This window comes from Theropithecus gelada, chromosome 5 (assembly GCF_003255815.1).
Source record: "Theropithecus gelada isolate Dixy chromosome 5, Tgel_1.0, whole genome shotgun sequence".
NCBI classification, from domain to species: Eukaryota; Metazoa; Chordata; class Mammalia; order Primates; family Cercopithecidae; genus Theropithecus; species Theropithecus gelada.
Genome location: NC_037672.1, coordinates 1,649,635 through 1,671,609, shown reverse-complemented (window position 1 = coordinate 1,671,609; position 21,975 = coordinate 1,649,635). Strand labels below are relative to the sequence as shown.

The 21,975-nt window shown below is 52.7% G+C and overlaps 1 protein-coding gene across 2 annotated transcripts in view; it reads left to right on the top strand.

The window, feature by feature from the left end:
• The first annotated feature begins 747 nt into the window (after positions 1 to 747).
• The window catches only part of FAM53A (family with sequence similarity 53 member A), a 44,213-nt gene continuing 22,985 nt past the window's right edge, over positions 748 to 21,975 (top strand). Inside the window, exons 1-2 of one of the 2 annotated variants that reach the window (XM_025386091.1) lie at positions 748 to 1,555; positions 17,524 to 17,763. In XM_025386091.1, coding sequence (XP_025241876.1) covers positions 17,689 to 17,763 — 75 coding nt within the window. In that variant the 5' untranslated portion in view covers positions 748 to 1,555; positions 17,524 to 17,688. Of the gene's footprint in view, positions 1,556 to 17,125; positions 17,764 to 21,975 lie in introns of those variants that run through there. The other variant, XM_025386092.1, reaches the window with a different exon arrangement.

Below are 21,975 nucleotides of genomic sequence, written 5' to 3'. Positions count from 1 at the left end.
GGCCTAATTCACACTGTGCCGGTGCAGAAAAGTGCGACCCGAGAGCGCGAGTGACCTGCCCACGGCTACACAGCGGGCAGACGGCAGGCGGGAAGGCGGCAGCGGCGAGCCTCGGGCTCCGAGACTGCGCGCTCCGGGCTGGGCCACCGCCTGAGCCACGGCTAGTGCCGGCTGGGCCCTCCCCGCTGCGCGTCCCTCCCCGCCGCCTCAGGTCGCCGCCGCCACCAGTCTTCCCTTCCCGGCCTGGAGAACGCAGCCGAGCGCCGGGCACGCACGCGCGCAGGGGGCGGGGCGTCGACCAGGGGGCGGGGCCAAACCGGCGCACAGGGCGCGCTCCGGCCTCGGTGGGTGGTGCGGAGGGTGGACGCCTGGAGGCCCCGCCCCCTCCGTCGGCGCAGCGCGGCGCGGCTGAGGGCCGGCGTGGAGAAGGCGGTGGCTGACGGGTTCGCGGCGGCGGCGGGGCGCGGGCGGCCAATGAGGGCGGCCGGAGGGGGCGGGGCGGCGGCCGCGGTTTTGTTCCGCTGCGGCTGAGGCGCGTCGCCCTGAGCGAGTGGGGCCTGGGCGGCCGGCTGTCCTCTCGCTCCGCCGCCCGGCGGCCGCGCTCAGGTACCGAGCCCGGGCGGAGCGCGCCGCCGTCACCTCCCCTCTTGTCCACGCCGTCCATGCCTCGGCGCACCGGCTCCGACCGTTGCCCGCAGCACGTGGAGGGCGCGGGCGGTCGTGGGCGCGCGGCCCTGCGCTCCGAGCCCCAGCCGTCCGCGCCGCCCGCCGGAGCGACTTCCCCGCACGAGGCGAGGCCCGGCCTGGTAGCTCCGCGCCGTGGTTCGGTGGCGCGAGAGGCGGGGAGTCGCTGCGGTAAACGGGGCCTTGGGGCGTCCCGAAGGGGACCCGGACGCGGGAGGCCAGACTTACCCGACGACCCGAGGAGGGGACTTGCGGCGGATTCCAAAGCCGCTTTTTCTGCGTAGCCTGGAGGGTGTAAATCGCCGAGATTCTCCCGTGTGGAGAAGGCGCCGGTGCCCGCCCGCTGCTGCCCGACTCTAGAGGGGCGTCTTTTTCCCTTAATCTGAGCGCAGTCGCGGAGCCCCTGTTTCCCACGCAGCCTGTGTTAAGTGGCCTCGTGAGTTTTCGCACGCCATCCTTGGTGCCTCTTCTTTGAAGCTAAGCTTCCATAACTTTAAAGCACTTTTCGTTTTAAACTCAAACCAGACTCACACTTAATGTTTCTATGATGATCTCCCAGTACGAAGAACTTTGTAAGATGGATGAGTTTGGCTTCAAGAATGTGCTTGTGGCTGGTGCCAAGGGAGTGAGTTGTCTCTGTTGCTTGTTCAGTCCGTTACAGATCGAACTCCTTGTTCCACTCTTTCCCCCTTCTCACTACGACACTTGACTAGTCTTAAAACAAAAAAGGAAAATAATGGGCTTCCGTTTCACAATATTTAAGAAATTTGACCTGAGCATATTGATGCTGCTTTAAACACTCTCCTGTCGCCTGAGCTTGTCCCTCATCAGAGTGGGTGCTAGAAGGGAAGTGCAGCCTTGCTCCCCGAAGGTAGAAGGCTGGGAAATGTTTTTCATTTATTCGAAGCTCTTGAATGTTACCCCAAAATGGAAATTGGCATTGTTTAGAAACAGTGGCTTTTCTTTAAATTGGGTTAGTTAGCGCAGGAAAACTAGGTGATAGTTCTTTCAGACAGTTGTAGTTTTCCCTCGTCCGGTGCCATTGTCCCCCTCCTTGAGTCCTCCTTGTGCGCTGGGCACTGGCAGTCCTGATCCCCTCCTATGGCTTGATAGATGATTCCCCGTGCTGTCCCGTGAACTTAGAACCTGGTTCTGCAGCTTCGTCCCTCTGTTGTGTTCTGTGTTGCGACTTTGAGGGTCACACTCACTGAGGCCTTGGTAATGGTTCCGCCCCTTTGGATGGCTCCTTATGTTTCCTGACTTAGGTTGGACGTGAGGCCCACAGAACGTTTTTGTTACTATTTGGAGTATATAAGAGAAAATGCCAAAGCAATTTTTTTGTGTGTGTGTGCATGCTTTTGAGGTCTTTCTAGTTATAGAGGTAGTTGCTCACATGCAATGCTGTGCACAGGAAACAGAAATAGGAAGAGGCTCTAATCCGCGAGAGTACACATTTTTAACTGGTAGATAAAAGAACGAAGAAGGCCGAGCGCGTTGGCTCACGCCTGTAATCCCAGCACTTTAGGAGGCGGAGGCGGGCAGATCACGAGGTCAGGAGATCGAGACCATCCTGGCTAATACGGTGAAACCCCGTCTACTAAAAATACAAAAAACTAGCCGGGCGTGGTGGCAGGCGCCTGTAGTCCCAGCTACGCGGGAGGCTGAGGCAGGAGAATGGCGTGAACCCGGGAGGCGGAGCTTGCAGTGAGCCGAGATCATGACATTGCACTCCAGCCTGGGCGACAGAGCGAGACTCCGTCTCACAAACAAAAAAAAAAAAAAAAAAAAAAAAGAAAATAGCTGTGTAAATTCTAAGACTGCTAATGCTATACAGCTAAATAAAATACTTTTCTCTCCCACAGAAGGGTGATACTAATCCATTAAAACACTTACGATCTTCATGCTTGAGATGACTATTTTAGAAGGATTTATCAATTCATTTCTTCCTCTAAATTTTCCACTATAGTTTTCTGATTCTCAATAGTGCTAACCCACATTGAACCACAAATAGAGTAAGGAAATTAGAATGATAAAATGATCACAAAAAAAAGGTCTCTTCAATTCCATGAATAACCTTCTAAGGTCTTAAAAACTGTCAAGAATTCTATTAATCTGCCATTTAGGAGACAATTCTAACTACATACTGATAGANAAAAAAAAAAAAAAAAAAGAAAAAAAAAACACGAAGGAAACACTTAGGTATTTTATTTTATTTTATTTTTTTTTTTTTGAGACGGAGTCTCGCTCTGTCGTCCAGGCTGGAGTGCAGTGGCTGGATCTCGGCTCACTGCAAGCTCTGCCTCCCGGGTTCACACCATTCTCCTGCCTCAGCCTCCCGCGTAGCTGGGACTACAGGCGCCCGCCACCACACCTGGCTAATTTTTTTGTGTTTTTTAGTAGAGACGGGGTTTCACCGTGTTAGCCAGGATGGTCTCGATCTCCTGACCTCGTGATCTGCCCGTCTCGGTCTCCCAAAGTGCTGGGATTACAGGCTTGAGCCACCGTGCCCGGCCCACTTAGGTATTTTAAACCGGTGTATTGGGAACAGGGAAAATGTTTTGTTTTAAAAAAGGAAATAAAGGCTGGGTGCGGTGGCTCACACCTGTCATCCCAGCACTTTGGGAGACCGAGACGGGCAGATCACGAGGTCAGGAGATCGAGACCATCCTGGCCAACACGGTGAAACCCCGTCTCTACTAAAAATACAAAAAATAGCTGGACGTGGGGGTGATGGGCGCCTGCAATCCCAGCTGCTTGGGAGGCGGAGGTGGGAGAATCACTTGAACCCAGGAGGCGGAGGTTGCAGTGAGCTGAGATTGCGGCACTGCACTCCACCCTGGTAACAGAATGAGACTCCGTCTCAAAAAAAAAAAAAAAAAAAGGAAATTAAAAATTTTTATATAAACCCTTTTGGTGTTTTCCACAAAGATATTAAAGAAAAATCGAACTTCAGTCTTTTAAGCATTTGTTGTAAGTGGTCATAATTTAAAAATGTGTGTCAGGGACTCAGGAACTGTCACATGTGTTATTTAGTTTAATTTGATTCCTTGAAGCCTCATGAAGTGGGTGGTTTCTTCTCCTTTTCAGTTTCCAAGGAACCCATGCCCAGAGAGGTGAGGTTACTTGGCCTGGCTAGTGAGTGGGTCCAACTGGTGTCTGAACCCGGGGCTTTGTGCAGCTGTCCAGAGCTCACCTGTGTTCTTTACCTCACAAATTACTTGGCACAGTTTGTCTTTTTCCATGTGGTGATATGGTGCAGCCTGTTCTCACCAGTGGAGTGGTTACAATGATAATCTTCATTTTACAGTTTGAATTACTTGGCCAGGCTTGGTGGCTTACACCTGTAACCCCAGCATTTTGGAAGGCTGAGGCAGGAGGATCATTTGAGCCCAAGAGTTGGAGACCAGCCTGGGCAATATAGTGAGACCCCCTTTTCTACGAAAAATAAACAAAAAATTAACCGGATATGGTGGTGTGCACCTGTAGTCCTGGCTACTTGGGAGGCTGAGATGGGAGGATTGCTTCAGCCAGGAAGGTGGAGGCTGCAGTGAGCCTAGGCAACAGAGTGAGGCTTCATCTCAAAAGAAAAAAAAAAAAAAAAAAAAAAAAAAGATTTGAGTTTCTTCTCCTTTGTTGGGTTGCAAAAGGAATACTTCAAATGTGGTTTCAGTGCACTTAAAAATAGTGAGTTCAGCAGGGCACGGTGGCTCACACCTGTAATCCAGGCACTTTGGGAGGCAGAGGCAGGCAGGCCACCTGAGGTCAGGAGTTCAAGAGCAGCTTGGCCAACATGGTGAAACCCCGTGTCTACTAAAAAATACAAAAAATAGCTGGATGTGGTGGTAATGGGCACCTGCAATCCCAGCTGCTTGGGAGGCTGAGGTGGGAGAATCACTTGAACCTGGGAGGCTGAAGTTGCAGTGAGCTGAGATCACACCATTGCACTTCAGCCTGGGCAGCAACAGCGAAACTCCATCTCAAGAAAAAAAAATGGAGTTCCTAGACACTATACCTTCTGCCCCCACACATGCAGGGCCTCCTGCATGACTAGTGTCCCCCACCGGAGTGGTGCGTTTGCTACAGTTGATGAACCTGTATGGACACATGCTTGTTACCCAGAGTCCATAGTTGACATCAGGTTCACTCTTGGTGTTACAGTCTATGGATTTAGACAAATGTGTAATGACCTTTGTCAACCATTATAGTATCATAGTATCATGCAGGATAGTTTCACTGCCTTAAAAATCTGTGCCCTAGCCGGGCGCGGTGGCTCAAGCCTGTAATCCCAGCACTTTGGGAGGCTGAGACGGGCGGATCACGAGGTCAGGAGATCGAGACCATCCTGGCTAACACGGTGAAACCCCGTCTCTACTTAAAATACAAAAAAATTGGCCGGGCGAGGTGGCGGCGCCTGTAGTCCCAGCTACTCGGGAGGCTGAGGCAGGAGAATGGCGTGAACCCGGGAGGCGGAGCTTGCAGTGAGCAGAGATCGCGCCACTGTACTCCAGCCTGGGTGACAGAGCGAGACTCCGTCTCAAAAAAAAAAAAAAAAAAAAAAAAAAAAAAAAAAAAAAAAAAAAAAAATCTGTGCCCTGCCTCACCTCTGTCTACCCCTGGCCCCTGGCAGCCACTGTTTTTTTGTTTCTGTCTTTTTAGTAGTCTCTACAGTTAACCTTTTCCAGAATGCCGTATGGTTGGAATCATACAATATGTAGCCATTTTAGACTAGTTTCTTTCACTTAGTGATATGCATTTAAATATCTTCTGTATTTTTTGGTGGTTTGATAGCTCATTTCTTTTTAGTGCCAAATAATATTATACTGTCTGAATGTATCACACGTTATCCACTCACCTACAGGAAATCTGGTTGTTTTTAAGTTTTGGCACTTACAGCTGCTATGGGCGTCTGTGTGCAGGTTTTGTGTGGACATAAGTTTTTGGTTCCTTTGGGTAAATACCAAGGAGCAGGATTGCTGGGTCGTGTACACAGTTGCTCCACATCCTCCTCAGCACTTGGTGTGGTCAGTGTTCTGGATTTTGGACATTCTGATGGGTGTGGAGTGGTACCTTGTGTGTAGTGGGCTTTTGTTTTGTTTTGTTTTGTTTTGAGACAGAGTTTCACTCTTGTTGCCCAGGCTGGAGTGCACTGGTGCGATCTCGGCTCACTGCAACCTCCGCCTCATCCTCCCGAGGAGCTGTGATTACAGGCGCCTGCCATCACGCCCAGCTAATTTTTGTATTTTTAATAGAGATGGGGTTTCGCTATGTTGGCCAGCCTGGTCTCGAACTCCTGATCTCAGGTGATCCATCTGCCTTGGTCTCCCAAAGTGCTGGGATTACAGGCATGAGCACCACACCCGGCCCCAGTTGGTTGAGGTGTCTGTTAAAGTGTTTGCTCCACTATTTTAGTTGGGTTGGTTTCTTTCTTTCTTTTTTCTTTTTTTTTTTTGAGATGGAGTTTCGCTCTTGTTGCCCAGGCTGGAGTGCAGTGGTGCTATCTTGGCTCGCTGCAACCTGCGCCTCCCGGGTTCAAGGAATTCTCCTGCCTCAGCCTCCCGTGTAGCTAGGATTACAGGCACCTGCCACCATGCCCGACTAATTTTTGTAGTTTTAGTAGAAACGGGATTTCACCACATTTGCCAGGCTGGTCTCGAACTCCTGACCTCAGTTGTTCCACCTGCCTTGGCCTCCCAAAGTGGAATTACAGGCATGAACCACTGCTCCTGGCCTTTTTTTTTTTTTTTTTTTTTTTTTTTGTGGAGACATGGTCTGACTCTGTCACCCAGGCTGGAGTGCAGTGGCATGATCTCGGCTCACAGCAACCTCAGCTTCTGGGTTCAAGTGATTCTTCTACTTCGACCTCCCGAGTAGCTGGGATTACAGGTGTGTGCCACCACGCCCGGCTAATTTTTGTAGTTTTTTTGTAGAGATGGGGTTTCACCATGTTGACCAGGCTGGGGTTGTTTTCTTATTGTTGAGTTTTAAAATATCTTTCTATATTTTGGATAATGGTTCTTTGTCAGATAAGTCTTTTGCAAATATTTTCTTTCAGTCTGGAACTTGTTTTGTATTGTCTTGACAGTGTCTTTTGCAGAGCAGATATTTTTAATTTTAATGAACTTAACAATTCTTTCTTTCATGGGTCGTGCTTTCAGTGTTGTATCTGAAAAGTCATCGCCAAACCCAAAGTCATCTATATTTTTCTCCTGTGTTATCTATCTTCTAGGATTTTAATAGTTTTGCCTTTTACTTTAGGTCTGTGATCCATTTTGAGTTAGTTTTCGTGAAGGGTGTCCATACACTCCATGTCTTTTTTTTTTTTTTTTTGAGATAGAATCTTGCTGTGTGGCCCAGGCTGTAGTGCAGGGGCGTGATCTCAGCTCACTGCAACCTTCGCCTCCCGGATTCAGGTGATTCTCCTGCCTCAGCCTCCTGAGTAGCTGGGGTTACAGGCGCACGCCACCACACCTAGCTAATTTTTATATTTTCAGTAGAGATGGGGTTTCACTATTTTGGCTAGGCTGATCTCGAACTCTTGACCTCAAGTGATCCACCCGCCTCGGGCTTCCAAAGTGCTGGGATTACAGGCATGGGCCACCACACCTGGTCTCATGTCTTTTTTTCTTGTGAATGTCTAGTTTTTCAGCAGCATTTGTTGAAAAGACTGTCTGTTCTCTATTGTTTTGCCATTGCTCCTTTGTCAAAGATCAGTGACTATGTGGTTCTATATCTGGGCTCTCTATTCTGCCTGTTCTGTTGATCCAATTGCCTATTCTTTTGCCCGTCCCACACTATCTTTTTTTTTTTGAGACAGGGTCTTGCTGTGTCACCCAGGTTGGAGTGCAGCAGTGCAATCATGGATCACTGCATCCTCCACCTCTCCGGCTGAAGCAATCCTCCCACCTCTGCCTTCTAAGTAGCTAGGATTATAGGCACGCAGGTAAATTTAAAATTTTATGTAGAGATGGAGTCTTGCTATGTTGCCCAGGCTGGTCTTGAACTCCTGGGTCTGAGCGATCCTCTTCTCTCAGCCTTCCAAAGCACAGGGATTACATGCATGAGCCACTGTGCCTGGCCACACACTGTCTTGATTACAGCAACTTTATGATAAGTCTGAGTTGGATGGTGTCAATCCTCCAACTTTGTTCTTCTCCTTTAATATCATGTTGGCTATTCTGGGTCTTTTGCCTCTCTCTATAAACTTTATTTATTTATTTATTTATTTATTTATTTATTTATTTATTTATTTTGAGATGGAGTCTCACTCTGTCACCCAGGCTGGAGTGCAGTGGTGCAATCTCAGCTCACTGCAACCTTCACCTCCCTGCAACCTTCACCTCCCAGATTCAAGCAATTCTCCTGCCTCAGCCTCCTGAGTAGCTGGGATTATAGGCACCTGCGACCATGCTCAGCTAATTTTTGTATTTTTAGTAGAGATGGGGTTTCACCATGTTGGCCAGGCTGGTCTCAGGGTGAGTTCTCTTGCCATCTGAAGGGAGGATGCAGCCCCTGCATCCCTCTGCAGTGAGGCAGCACTGCTCTTCCCTCTGTGTGTGAATGGGGAGCCAGAATGAGCAACATCAGAGGAAACTTCCAGTCTGAAAGCAGAAGCCAGGAAAAGCAGGGAAGACCGAGGGAGCTGAGATACAGAGTGCAGGGACCAGAAAAAGTAATTTAAAACCCCCTGTGAAAAGCAGCCCTGTAAATATAGGCTTAGAGATAAGTGTGAAGATGGGTCCCGACATGGGCATTTGGAGAAGAGGAGGGAGCCCTTGCGTGTGAAGCATACACACGTCATTGGAAGGGTTGGAGGAGCGGAGGACAAATCCTAGAACAGTGGCAACAGCAGCAAGCGTTGGACACGGAGTCCAGGAACAGACAGAGATGCAGACCAGGGTGGAGTGCAGAGTGTGCCATGAGCCAGGCCGGAAGGACGTGGTCTCTGGACCAAGGAAGGTGCCTTAAGCATTTTCTAAAGCTGGGGCGAGAGAAGACCCTGAAAGCTGAGCAGGCATCCTGGGAGTGGGCTCCTTACAGAAGTGGAGGAGAGAAGAGGTGTGGTCTTCACGTGCCCCCCTTCTCAGGGAGCTGCAAGATGAGGGTGAGGGGTGCCCCGAGTGGGCTAGAGCACACCCCTGCCAGCCCTGAGCACAAGGCGGGACTAGGAGCAGAAGGGCTGAAGGTGTCCTGACGTCTTTGACCAAAGGGCTCATTCCTAGGAGGTTTGTAAATCTGCTGGGGAGTTTGAGGCAAGAGTTTATACTGGGCAGAAACTTTGCATTCGTAAAAAGGATGGAGTTATGAACTTTGGAGAACAGACCCCACTGTGTGGCCTAACTGGAAACACTATTTATAGTGACGTGATAATGTCAGCGATGACTTGACAGAAGGTTCACACAGCCCTATTGGGAGGTGTGGAGTGGGGCTGTGTTGGCAAAGAGATACACCCTGACGTGCCTTCCAGCCAGCAGATGATGCTTTGAGGGGTGCGCTGGGGCACAGTCCAGGAGCAGCGGTGCCTGCGGGCTGTGTGCGTAGGGGTAGTAAGTACCCGAGGACAGGGCTGAGGGATGGAAGTGCCCACTGCAGAGTGGCAGGGGTGAGGCCTCTGCACGCTTGGGAGTCACTCAGTGTTGGTTTGTGAGCTAGCACCCTGTATGTGTTGCCATGGGGAAATAAAATACAGCTGGTTATGGGCTGAATGACGTCCACTCCCAAAGTCACACACTGAAGTCCTGATCCCCCAGTACTTCAGAATGTGCACTTACTTGGAAATAGGGTTGTTGCAGATGTAATTAGTTAAGATGGGATCACACTGGAGCATGGTGAGTCCTGCCCCAAAATGACTGATGTCATTATAAAATCGGGAGACTTGGACACAGGCACACACAGGGAGAATGCGGTGGGAAGATTGGAGTGACGCCAGAGCCAGGAGGAAGTCCTGAGCACATCCCTCCCCAGAGCCTTCAGAGGGGCGTGGCCCTGCTAGCATCTTGGTCTTGGACTCCCAGCCTCCAAGGACAGCTGGCTAGTTCATTTCTGTCCTAAGCCACCACTTTGTGATAGTTGGTTGTAGGAAACTAATTCATGGCTCTACGAATGCTGTATCTGACTCCATGTGGATCGAGTTAAAACACAGAAAAATAGAAACTGCTTTGGTGCGTTTTGGAGGATGGAGTCCTGGAGAATGAGAGTGGCCAGAGCCGCCAGCCGAGGGCATTTTGCCACTGTCCCGTGAGGCGGCCATATGAGCGGAGGCACTGCCTGTGGTGGGGGCTCGTCCCTGCTGCCCCCGTGGAACTCCAGCTCTGCGTTTGACCCTCCTAGGGGTCTGCAGGGCACTGGTGTGGCCAGAACCCGGGGAGCGAGGGGAGACGATGGGGTAGTTGGGGGACCAGGGTGAGGATTTTGGCCTCTGTCCTAAGGGCTGAGGAGGCTGTTTCTGGGGGCCAGAGTGCCATGATCTGCTTTCTGTTGAGGTCGGGCCGAGTTGCCCAGTGGATGGGAACGGGTGTAGGCTGCTGCGGCCCTCCAGACCTTGAGGATCAGGCTTGAGCTGGGTGCAGAGGTGGAAGGAGAGGCAGGGAAAGCCCCTGGGGTTGTCGGCTTAAGTCACCAGTGCAGTTACAAGGAAGCGAGTTACAGTGCAGTTACAGGGAGCCTTTGGGAGTGAGGATGGCGACTTAATGCAGGAAAAGTGGAAGTGAGTTCGTTGTAGCTGTCCTCTGAAGTGAGCCCACTTAGTGTGGGGAGAAGGCATCGCCTGGGCTCAGGGCGGTGCTCATGGGCTTGGGAGGGACCGCTTCCTGTTCAGAGGGGCCGGTGCTGAGAGGTCCTGGAGTAGGGGCGAGGGATGCCCGATGCCAGCTGTGCCTCCCGGAGCTCAGGTTGTGGTCCTCTCCGCTGGCTCCCACTCCTCACCTGTTGGAGGCAGGGACAGTGAGTTCCAGCAGCTGGAGCCAGGTTTCTCTCACTTCCCATGTCTCTTCTACATCTACCTCGAACCCAGAGGTCTCTTTTCCCACTTGTTCTGGCCTTTGTCTCCTTTTCCGGGCCTCTGTTGTTTAGCTTTCAGTCCTGGCTTCAATGTCACTGCCTTAGAGGGACCTCTCTGAACCCCCCTCAAAAAGGCTGTCCTGCTGTGATGGGGTCCTGCAGCATCCTCACTGCCACCATCTGTCACAATTTCCGTATCTCTGGGCTTTGCCAGCTTCGGCAGGGGCTTCCTCTGGTCCTGAACTCCTCCTTCCCCAGACTTCCCTCATGCGGACTGGTCTCTGAGAACCGCCAAGGGGGAGGGACTTGCTGTCCATCATGCCTCATGACTGGTGCTGCATCCTCATGGCTCAGTTTATTGTAAGGGGAGACGGGCCTGGCATTGTGTGTGTGGAATTGCATCCCCCAGGAGGTTATGTTCAAGTCTGCATCCCCAATACCTGCAAATGTGACTTTGTTTAGAAATAGTCTTTGCAGATGCTATTGTAATTTTTTTTTTTTTTTTTTTTGAGATGGAGTCTCACTCTGTTGCCCAAGCTGGAGTGCAGTGGCATGATCTCAGCTCACTGCAACTTCCACCTCCTGGGTTCAAGCAATTCTTCTGCCTCAGCCTCCCAAGTAGCTGGGACCACAGGCATGTGCCACCATGCCCAGCTAATTTTTTGTATTTTTAGTAGAGACAGGATTTCACCATGTTAGCCAGGATGGTCTCGATCTCCTGACTTCATGATTTGCCTGCCTCGGCCTCCCAAAGTGGTGGGATTACAGGCGTGAGCCACCGTGCCCGGCCAGATGCTATTGTAATTAATGTAAATTAAGATGAAGTCATATGATTAGAGTGGGCTCTCACCCAATTATTGGTGTCCTTATGAGAAGAGATAGTGACACAGAGACTCTGTGGCAATGGGAAGAAGGCCGCCTGGTGACAGAGGCAGAGATTGCAGTGGTACAGCTACAAGCCAGGAAATGCCGAGGACTCCTGGAGCCGCTGGAGACTGGAGAGAGGCTGGAACCGGTTCCCCTCAGCCTCCAGAAGGAGGCAGCTGTTGATACCTCCGGTTTGGGCTTCTGGCCTCCAGAACTCTGAGAGTATACTTTTGTTATTTGAAGCCCGTCAGTTACGGGAGATTGGTATAATGGCCCTGCTGGCACCTTGGAAGCCAACACACGTGTCGGTGACGACCTGAGTAACGCCTTCCTTCCTGTGGGAAATGCGTGTTCCACAGGAGGGTCTCCTCCCCTCCCTGCGCAGCACTCACAATCCCTGTCTCCTGGGCTCCCGGCAGGGAGCTGCTGTTGGCAGCAGACGTGGGCTCTCCTGTGCTGCATGTGCCTCTCGCGTGCCAGAGCTGCTGCTTGGACACCGCTAGGTGTTCCGCATTGGCGCTGCTGGACACTTGCCCTGGCTGCTGCTTTGTGAGCACACTTTATCTGATTTTTTTTTTTTTTAAACGGAGTCTTACTCTGTCACCACGCTGGCGTGCAGTAGTGTGATTTCGGCTCACTGCAACCTCCGCCCCCCGGGTTCAAGTGATTCTCCTGCCTCATCCTCCTGAGTAGCTGGGACTACAGGTACGTGTCATCACACCCAGCTAATTGTTTTGTTTTGTTTTGTTTTTTTGAGATGGAGTCTTACTCTGTTGCCCAGGCTGGAGTGAGTGGCGCGATCTTGGCTCACTGCAAGCTCTGCCTCCCGAGTTAATGCCATTCTCCTGCCTCAGCCTCCGGAGTAGCTGGGGCTACAGGCGCCCGCCACCACACCCGGCTAGATTTTTGTATTTTTAGTAGAGACAGGGTTTCACCGTGTTAGCCAGGATGGTCTTGATCTCCTGACCTCGTGATCCGCCCGCCTCGGCCTCCCAAGGTGCTGGGATTACAGGCATGAGCCACCGTGCCTGGCCACGCCCAGCTAATTTTTATATTTTTAGTAGAGATGGGGTTTCACCACGTTGGGCCAGGATGGTCTCAATCTCCTGACCTCATAATCCACCCGCCTTGGCCTCCCAAAGTGCTGGGATTACAGGTGTGAGCTACCGCGCCCGGCCTGTCTGATGTATTAAAGTCTGTGAGTTATGAGAGTGTGACTCTTTTTTTTTTTTTTTTTTTTTTTTTGAGATGTAGTCTTGCTCTGTTGCCCAGGCTGGAGTGCAGTGGTGCGATCTCAGCTCACTACCAGCTCTGCCTCCCGGGCTCACGCCATTCTCCTGCCTCAGCCTCCGGAGTAGCTGGGACTACAGGCGCCCACCGCTGCGCCTGGCTAATTTTTTTTTTTATTTCTAGTAGAGACGGGGCTTCACCGTGGTCTCGATCTCCTGACCTCGTGATCCGCCCGCCTCGGCCTCCGAAAGTGCTGGGATTCCAGGCGTGAGCCACCGTGCCCAGCCGAGAGTGTGACTCTTGCACACACGTGTCATCGTTTCTCTATCGAAGGCATGCAGACCCTCCAGGCGTTCACATCTCACGTGACCACAGGCAGTAGTCACAGCCAGTAGTGCGGCGTCAGTGTGGCGTGGTGCTGGCATCTGACGGTGCTCAGGCAGATTTGGGACATGTCCTCCCTGCCCTTTTTCTGACCCAGGGTCACGTGCTGCATTGGGACCCCCCCCCCCCCCCCCCCCGCCAAGTCTGGGCCGGGTCTCGCCGAGCTCTTTCCTCACCCAATGCTTCTGAAGGTTTCTGGCTGGTCATTTTGTAGAGTTGGCCTGTTTTGAGATTGTCTGACATTTCTTCAGAATTAAATAATCAGGTTCCAGGCCAGGCATGGTGGTGATACATGCCTGTAATCCCAGCACTGTGGGAGGCTGAGGTGGGCGGATCACCTGAGATCAGGAGTTTGAGACAAGCCTGGCCAACATGGCAAAACCCTGTCTGTACTACAAATACAAAAACTAGCCAGGTGTGGTGGCGTGTGCCTGTAATCCCAGCTACTTGGGTGACTGAGGCAGGAGAATCGCTTGAACTTGGGAGGCGGAGGCTGCAGTGAGCTGAGATCGCACCACTGCACTCCAGCCTGGGCGACAGAGAAAGACTCTGTCTCAAAAAAAAAAAAAAAAAAAGGGGAAATTCAGGTTCCTGTGTTTGTGTCCTGGGTGCCCCGCAGGATGCTCTTGGGGTGTTCACATTGATCGCTGGGTTCAGGTGCCTGCCGGGTACCCCTGCTGTTACTGTTTTTCCTTGGTGACTGCTGAGCATCTTTTGGGGGTCACTTTGAGGCTGTGAGCTCTGTTTCTCGCCATACGTTCTCTGCGGGTCCAGCATCATGGATGCATCTTGCCTGAGACTGTTGTGTTGGGATGTTGGTCAAGTGATGGTTTTAAAGTACTTCCCTCATTCTCTCTGCACTCACTCGTGGCTCCGTGTGGACGTGCTTTCCCGCCACCCCCACCTCACCTGGGTCTGTGGGTTCCTGGGTTCCTGATTCCTGGGTTTGTGGGTTCCTGGGTCCATGGATCTGTGGGTTCCTGGGTTTGTGGGTCCATGGGTTTGTGGGTTCCTGGGACCTTGGGTTCATGGGTTCCTGGGTTTGTGGGTCCATGGGTTTGTGGGTTCCTGGATCTGTGGGTTCCTGGGTCTGTGGGTTCCTGGGTCTGTGGGTTTCTGAGTCCATGGGTTCCGGGGTTCTTGGGTGCCTGGGTCCCTGGGTCTGTGGGTTCCTGGGTCTGTGGGTTCCTGGGTCTGTGGGTTTCTGAGTCCATGGGTTCCAGGGTTCTTGGGTGCCTGGGTCCCTGGGTCTGTGGGTTCCTGGGTTCGTGAGTTCTTGGGTTCGTGGGTTCATGGATCTGTGGGCTCATGGGTTCGTGAGTCTGTGGGTTCATGGGTTCCTGGGTCTGTGGGTCTGTGGGTTCCTGGGTTTGTGGATTCCTAGGTTCATGGGTTCTGGGTCCGTGGGTTCATGGGTTCCTAGGTTCATGGGTTCCTAGGTTCATGGGTTCCTGGGTTCCTGTGTTCGCTGCCGCTTGCTTTGCTCTGTGTTACCGGCAGGCTACTGGGGAGCCATCCTCACTTCCTGCACCTCGACAGGCTCCAGCTCTTTTCCCTGCCTCAGCCCTGAAATCAGCCATTTCTACACAGACTGTGAAGCCTGTTTTTAAAATAAAATCCTAGTTATTATTTTTTCAAGTTATAGTGTGGCTGTTGTCCCGTTTCTAAGGTTGTGTGTGTGCTTTATGCAACCAGGAGGGTTCAGAATGTGGGTGTGCAGCCCCTCATGGTGCATGGTGTGAAGGGAGCTGGCCCTCGCCCTGCAGGAATGGTTGGTGGGATTAGGGAGGGAGGCTGGCTTGTCAGCCATAGAGCCCCGTCCTGTGAGGGCTCTGACGCTGAGACAGAGGTGAGTCCGGGCCGTGGCTGTGAACTGGGGGCTCTGACGCTGAGACAGAGGTGAGTCCGGGCTGTGGCTGTCAGCTGGGGGCTCTGAGCTGGGACAGAGGTGAGTCCGGGCCGTGGCTATGAACTGGGGGCTCTGAGACTAGGACAGAGGTGAGTCTGGGCCGTGGTATGAGCTGGGGGCACTGAGCTGGGACAGAGGTGAGTCCGGGCCGTGGCTGTGAACTGGGGGCTCTGAGCTGGGACAGAGGTGAGTCCAGGCTGTGGCAGTGAACTGGGGGCTCTGAGCTGGGACAGAGGTGAGTCCAGGCTGTGGCAGTGAACTGGGGGCTCTGAGCTGGGACAGAGGTGAGTCCGGGCTGTGGCGGTGAACTGGGGGCTCTGAGGCTGGTACAGAGGTGAGTCCGGGCTGTGGCTGTGAAGTAGGGGCTCTGAGGCTAGGACAGAGGTGAGTCTGGGCCGTGGTGTGAGCTGGGGGCACTGAGCTGGGACAGAGGTGAGTCTGGGCCGTGGTGTGAGCTGGGGGCACTGAGCTGGGACAGAGGTGAGTCTGGGCCGTGGTGTGAGCTGGCACCCCAGTTGCTGGTGGCTTTCCCCAGCTGACATTGACCAGCATTGGATGTGCAGTGTGACTGGCTCTGATTTGTGCTGCTTAGTTTGAGACAATTTGAATGGAGCCACTGCTGCAGAGAGACCTCCTTCTGAAGCATCACAGTGGGCCCGGCTGACCCTGACCCAGCGCAGGACACCCCTCTTGGAGTCTGGGGCTCTTGGCTGTGGGCTGGAGATGACAGTGGTGGCTGCCGAGGGTGGTGGGAGTGGTCAGCGCCGAGCACGTGATTTCAGACCCAGTGAGCCAGGTGGGCACAGCCTGATTTCAGACCCAGTGAGCCAGGTGGGCACAGCCTTTAGCTGGTGTGTTGTGTCCCCTGGCCTGAAACAGCCCCATGGGTGGGTGGCACCTATCAGGACCTGTGCACAGACCCTGCCTGGATTTGGTCTGCCCAGTCTCCTGGACCTGACAGCAACAGGGCTGTGCCTGGTGACGGGAAGGCTCCGAGCCAGGCCGGGTGGCCCACTGTGCGCGTAGCTGCTGTGTTGGTGGCGCCTTTGCCCTGGCCCTCGTTCAGGAAGATGCTGGCTTTTGGGCTCTAGGGAAGTGCCTATTGGTTTCTGTTGAGAGCAGTTGTATGTGCACATTTTAAGTGTGGAACGCAGGTATTGAACCGTGTTGAAACCTTTCCAGCGTTGGCAGAAGTGTGCGTGTGAGTCTCCTTTGTCCTCTTACTTTACTGGCAGGTGGTGTGGCCCGAGTGGCCGGCGGTCCTTCTGATGGGGCGGCCCACGTGCCTCCCACGTGCCAGGCTTTTGGGGCAGATGCTTGTGAACGCTGCTGCCTATGGGTTGCCTTCATTGGTGGAGGTGAGGCCTCAGCTTTGGCGTCCTGTCCACCCTTAATCCTTGCCTAGGAGCAGTCTGTGGGCCCCGGAAGACTAGCTGGAAGCTGGAGCTGGGCGGCAGCTGAGGACGCGCACCTTGGAGGTTGTGTGGAGGTTCCATCACTGCTGTCTTAATTCCCAGGCACTCTTCTTTTTCTCTGGAAGTTCCTTTTTAAGGGTGTCCTGGTCTTCATGGAGGTGCTGTGTCACTCCGAGCGCAGAGGGCTGCTGCTGAGGAAGTCCTTACCCTCCCACCTAGGGCTCTTCTCCAAGTTGCTGGTTTTGCTTGTTTGCCCCTTGTCTGTTTTGGCCTCTGTTGGGTCTGAACTAGGTGGCCTTGGCAGCTCCTCACACCCAACAGTGGGAGCCTGAGAAGGGTCAAAGCTGGGGCAGGTTGGGGACACGCTGGGTGCAGGACCACCTTGCTGGGCACCTCGGCCCGTTGGTGTCTGTTGGGAGCAGCCCTGGGGCAGCCCCGCAGCCTCTGCCGGCAGTACAGACAGAGCTGCCCATTCCTGGGGCTGGAGAGCTCAGGGCCTGAAAGACCCGCCGAGCCCTCGCCCTTCCTCTGCCGGCCCCTTGCTGTCAGCAGACCAGGTGCGGACCCTGGTAGGCTTCCTCTGCCCCAGCTTCAGTGGAGAGCGCTTGCCCAGCTGGCTGGCGGGAGTGGGAGGGTGTTTGGCCACTTGGAGCAGAAGGGGGTGGGTAGTCAGGGTTTCTGCATTCCTGGCTTGATACTGGCTTTCCAGCAGCTTCCCAGCTTCCAGAATGTCCTTGCCATCATCTCCCATCCTATTTCCCCTTTTTTGGAGCCCGAGACTGGGGTGGCCTATCTTCTTTCAGTTGAGGCTTCCAGGGGGCGAGATAAGTCTAACATGTGCCTTTGCCTTTAGCCAGAAGACCACCGTGATCAGATTTTCCAGAAAAGAACTTGCATGGTAGTTTTGAAAATGGGAGGGTGTTTGTGAGGCAGGATATCAGAAATACTTTATACACAGGGGACCTGGCATGTAACAGAAACACCAACAAAATGATTTTGCGTATAATCAAATGGTGATTTATCTCTTCTGAGAAACAGGCACAAATCCTGAAGAGCCTGTGGCATGGACTGCTCATCTGTAAGGAAAGTGGAGACATGACCTTGAGATTTGGCTCAGAACTAGCAATGCCGGGGCCTTCGAGAGTCTGATGTTCCAGCACTCCAGTGCCTGTTGGTGTGGACGGAGGACACGGGGCCCCAACCATGGTCACACTCATCACTGAGAAGCTACAGAGCCAGAGCCTGGACGACCTCACCTGCAAGACCGAGGCTGGTCCGGTAAGCAGCTGCAGGTGGCACGAGGCTGGGTGCCCCTCCCCCGAGCTGTCACAGGGGAATGGCAACACTGGGAGGTGGAGGTGAGGGCTAAGTTCTCAGGGGCCTGGGAGGCACTGCTAGGCCAGGCATGGGGATGTCCGGTGCACAAGTGGGCCCCAGAGCCCATCAGTGTCATCACAGCGGATTTTCAGCATCATTTTAAAAAAACAGACTTATTAAAAATGCCAGCGGGGCACAGTGGCTCACGCCTGTAATGCCAGCACTTTGGGAGGCTGAGCGCGCAGATCAGTTGAGGTCAGGAGTTTGTAACCAGCCTGGCCAACATGGTGAAACCGCATCTCTACTAAAAATACAAAAACTAGCCGGGCGTGGTGTCCGGCGCCTGTAGTCCCAGATACTCGGGAGGCTGAGGCAGAAGAATGGTGTGAACCTGGGAGGCGGAGCTTGCAGAGAGCTGAGATGGCGCCACTGCACTCCAGCCTGGGCAACACAGTGAGACTCCGTCTCAAAAAAAAAAAAAGAATGCCTTGAGTTGCTATTTAAAAAGATAGGGTTTTACTGAAAGGCTGACTTATACACGGAAGCTGGAGCCTCAAGCGCAGGTGTGCCTGTTAGCATCCAGTCAAGCAGCAGCATGTGCCCCACTGGCCTCCCTGTCCCTCCCCTCGTAGCTCCACCTCCCAAGGGAGCCTCTGTCTTGGATTTGATCACCACATTAGCTTCCCACAGGCAGACTGATTTTCCTACAGTCATGGTGAAGTGAACTTTGGATGTGCCACCTTCAGGACCCACCCCCGCCCTGGTTAGAAGGCATATCTAGAAGGAGGTGGCTGATGTCTAGCCTGGAGGGTCTTGCCAGGCCCTCAGAGCCAGCAGGGGTGCTTGGAACACCTGCCTGTCCTGTGCCCGGCTTGGCCGTGGCTCTGGAGGCGTGAGCACGCTGCATTTGTAGCCCCGTGCATGTTATGGAAATGAGAGGGTGAAGGGAAAGCTGTGGGTCTCAGGCCTTTGGGCTGGACACGTGTGACCCATCTTCACCGCAGGGGGTTCCAGCAAGGGTCTGAGGGTCCAAGCTGAAGCCTCTCCTCCCAAGAGCTGGCGAGCATGGGCGTTGGGCTGGGGGAGGTGGCATGCGGCCTGAACCTTTGCAAGCACTGCTTATGGGCCTGGCACTCAGGGCCACGATGACCGAGGTGACCATGGCAGTCAGTGCTGGCTGTGTCCTGTAGTCAGTACGTTTCTGGCTGTCAGCCCATGGGTAGGGGTGGCTGAGGCGGGGAAGGCAGTGCTTGCCTGATGTCTCAGTGCCTTGCTGGCTGCAGAACCATGTTCTTTCCAGACACCGTGGCCAGTTCCCATTTTTTCTTTTCTTTTTCTGGAGACAGTCTTGCTTTGTCATCCACGCTGGAGTGCAGTGGCACCATCTCGGCTCACTGCAACCTCCGCTTTCCGGGTTCAAGTGATTCTTGTACCTCAGCCTCCCGAGTAGCTAGGGTTACAGGCACACGCCACCACACCTGGCTAAATTTTTTTTTTTTTTTGAGATGGAGTCTTGCTCTGTTGCCTAGGCTGGAGTGCAATGGCACAATCTTGGCTTACTGCAACCTCTGCTTCCCAGGTTCAAGCAATTCTCCTGCCTCAGCTTCCTGAGTAGCTGGGATTACAGGTGTGTGCCACCAGGCAAGGCTAATTTTTGTATTTTTAGTAGACGGGGTTTCACCATGTTGGTCAGGCTGGTCTCGAGCTCCTGACCTCATAATCTGCCTGCCTCAGCCTCCCAAAGTGCTGGGATTACAGGTGTGAGCCACCGTGCCTGGCCTAAATTTTGTATTTTTAGTAGAGACGGAGTTTCACCATGTTGGCCATGTTGGCGAGGCTGGTAAGTGATCTGCCCACCTTAGCCTCCCGAAGTGTTGGAATTACAGGCGTGAGCCACCACGCCTGGCCCCATTTTTCCTTTTGATTAAATGGAGAAAATGTTTTTAAGGAATCTCTAACCAAGACCAAAGGATACAGAGTGGCATATGCCTGTCAGATGGCTGTGTGCCTCCGAGGACATTTTTGGCAAGTGGATGTCAGCCAGGGCGTGGGCAGCTTTCCAGGGAGGTGGCTACACAGCGTGCCTGCCGGGCCTGGGAGGTGTTTGGACAGATGTCCTGGTTTGGAGTGACCCAGAGGCCCCCACATCCTCTGTGCTTTAGGTGGCTGCTCTTCACCTCTTGTTTTCAGCTTTGATTTTAGATACGGGGGTACATGTGCAGGTTTGCCCCTTGGGTGTATTGCACTCGGGTTGTGAGCATAGTACCCGGTAGGTAGCTCTTCAGCCCCTGCCTCCTTCCTCCCTCCCGTTCTTCATCTCTTTACGGAGCACTTGTCCATTGACAGAGAGAAGGCAGCATGGGCAGTTCCTCGGTCAGCCTCAGCCTTGGGACAGGAGCCCTGGGGGCCCTGCAGGGTGAGTGGTCATGAGGGTTCCATCACAGCCTGCTCCTGCTCCTGCTCCTGCTGACCCGGCTCTATTAGTGGCCAGCCAGGGCCACTGTTGAGTCTTCTGCTGTCAAAGATGGTTTTTCCCAGTGACTCCTGTTTTCTTAAAACGCGGCCTGTGAATATGGCGGTGGTTTCTTTCTGAAATGGGAGGACAAACCTTTTAACCCTAAGTGTAAACCTTTTTACTTTTTTTTTTTTTTTTTTGAGATGGAGTCCTTGCCCTGTTGCCCAGGCTGGAGTGCAGTGGAGTACTAGCATGTCACTGCAACCTCTGCTTCCAGGGCTCAAGTGATTCTCCCGCCTCAGCCTCCTGAGTAGCTGGGACTACAGGGGTGTGCCACCATGCCCAACCTATTTTTTAATTTTTAATTTTTTTTGAAAGGGATGGAGTCTTGCTCTGTCGCCCAGGCTGGAGTACAGTGGTGCAGTCTTGGCTCACTGCAAGCTCTGCCTCCCGGGTTCAAGCGATTCTCTTGCCTTAGCCTCCCGAGTAGCTGGAATTACAGGCACCACCACCATGCCCAGTTAATTTTTTTTTTTGTATTTTTAGTAGAGATGTGGTTTCACCATATTGGCCAGGCTGGTCTTGAACTCCTGACCTCAAGTGATCCACCCACCTCAGCCTCCCAAAGTGCTGGGATTACAGGCATGAGCCACCGTGCCCAGCCTTTATCAGGATTTTAAAATTTTATGTATTTATTTTCATTTTTTAGATGGAGTCTCGCTCTGTTGCCCAGGCTGGAATGCAGTGGTGCGACTGTTGCCCAGGCTGGAATGCAGTGGTGCGATCTCGGCTCACTGCAACCCCTGCCTCCCAGGTTCAAGCGATTCCCCTGCCTCAGCCTCCTGAGTGGTTGGGATTACAGGCACATGCCACCAAGCCCAGCTAATTTTTGTATTTTTAGTAGAGACGGGGTTTCACCTTGTTGGTCAGGCTGGTCTCGAACTCCTGACCTCAGGTGATCCACCCCCATTGGGCTCCCAAAGTGCTGGGATTACAGGCCTGAGCCACTGCGCCCGGCCGGGTTTTTTGATCTTTGTGATGAGGACAGTGTGATTGCCTGTGTTGAAGAAACCCAGTTACTCAGTGATAGATTGTTTACACGTGAGACCAGCTCTCCCACGTAACTTGTGAATATCTAAACACAAGTTACTTCTAACATTCATGGAAACAAGTCAGTATTTTAAGTGGCCAATTCATTGCATAAAAATAGAAATTGATGTTTTCAAAGGTGACTTAAAATAGTATTTTTATGAAAAATAAGTGTAGACAATTGCACAGAGTAGAAACTCATACATTCATGTGTGAGTTTCTATGTGGAAGTATGTCTTCGTACATACCCACGGCCTGGCCTCAGTGAGCAAGCAAGGCGGGCGCCGTTAGCTCAGGGCTCCTTGTTTGATCTGTACCTTCACCCAGTCCCCTCCTGCCATGATTTCATAGTGCATTCTAGACATACTTTCTCTGCAAATATCTCATTCTGTATCTCCAAAAGATAAAGACTTTAAGACACATGACCAGAATGTCATTTTCACACCTAAAACCCTCAGAGATTCCTTAATATCTCTAAATATCCTGTCAGCGTTCAAACTTCCCCAATTGTCTGAGTTTATGAATTTGTTCAGGGAGTCCAGATTCAGGGTGTCTCATGTCCCTTTTCCCCATGGGGTCCCCCTTGGAGCTTGTGTGTTGAGGACGCAGCTGCTTGTCCTGGAGTGTCT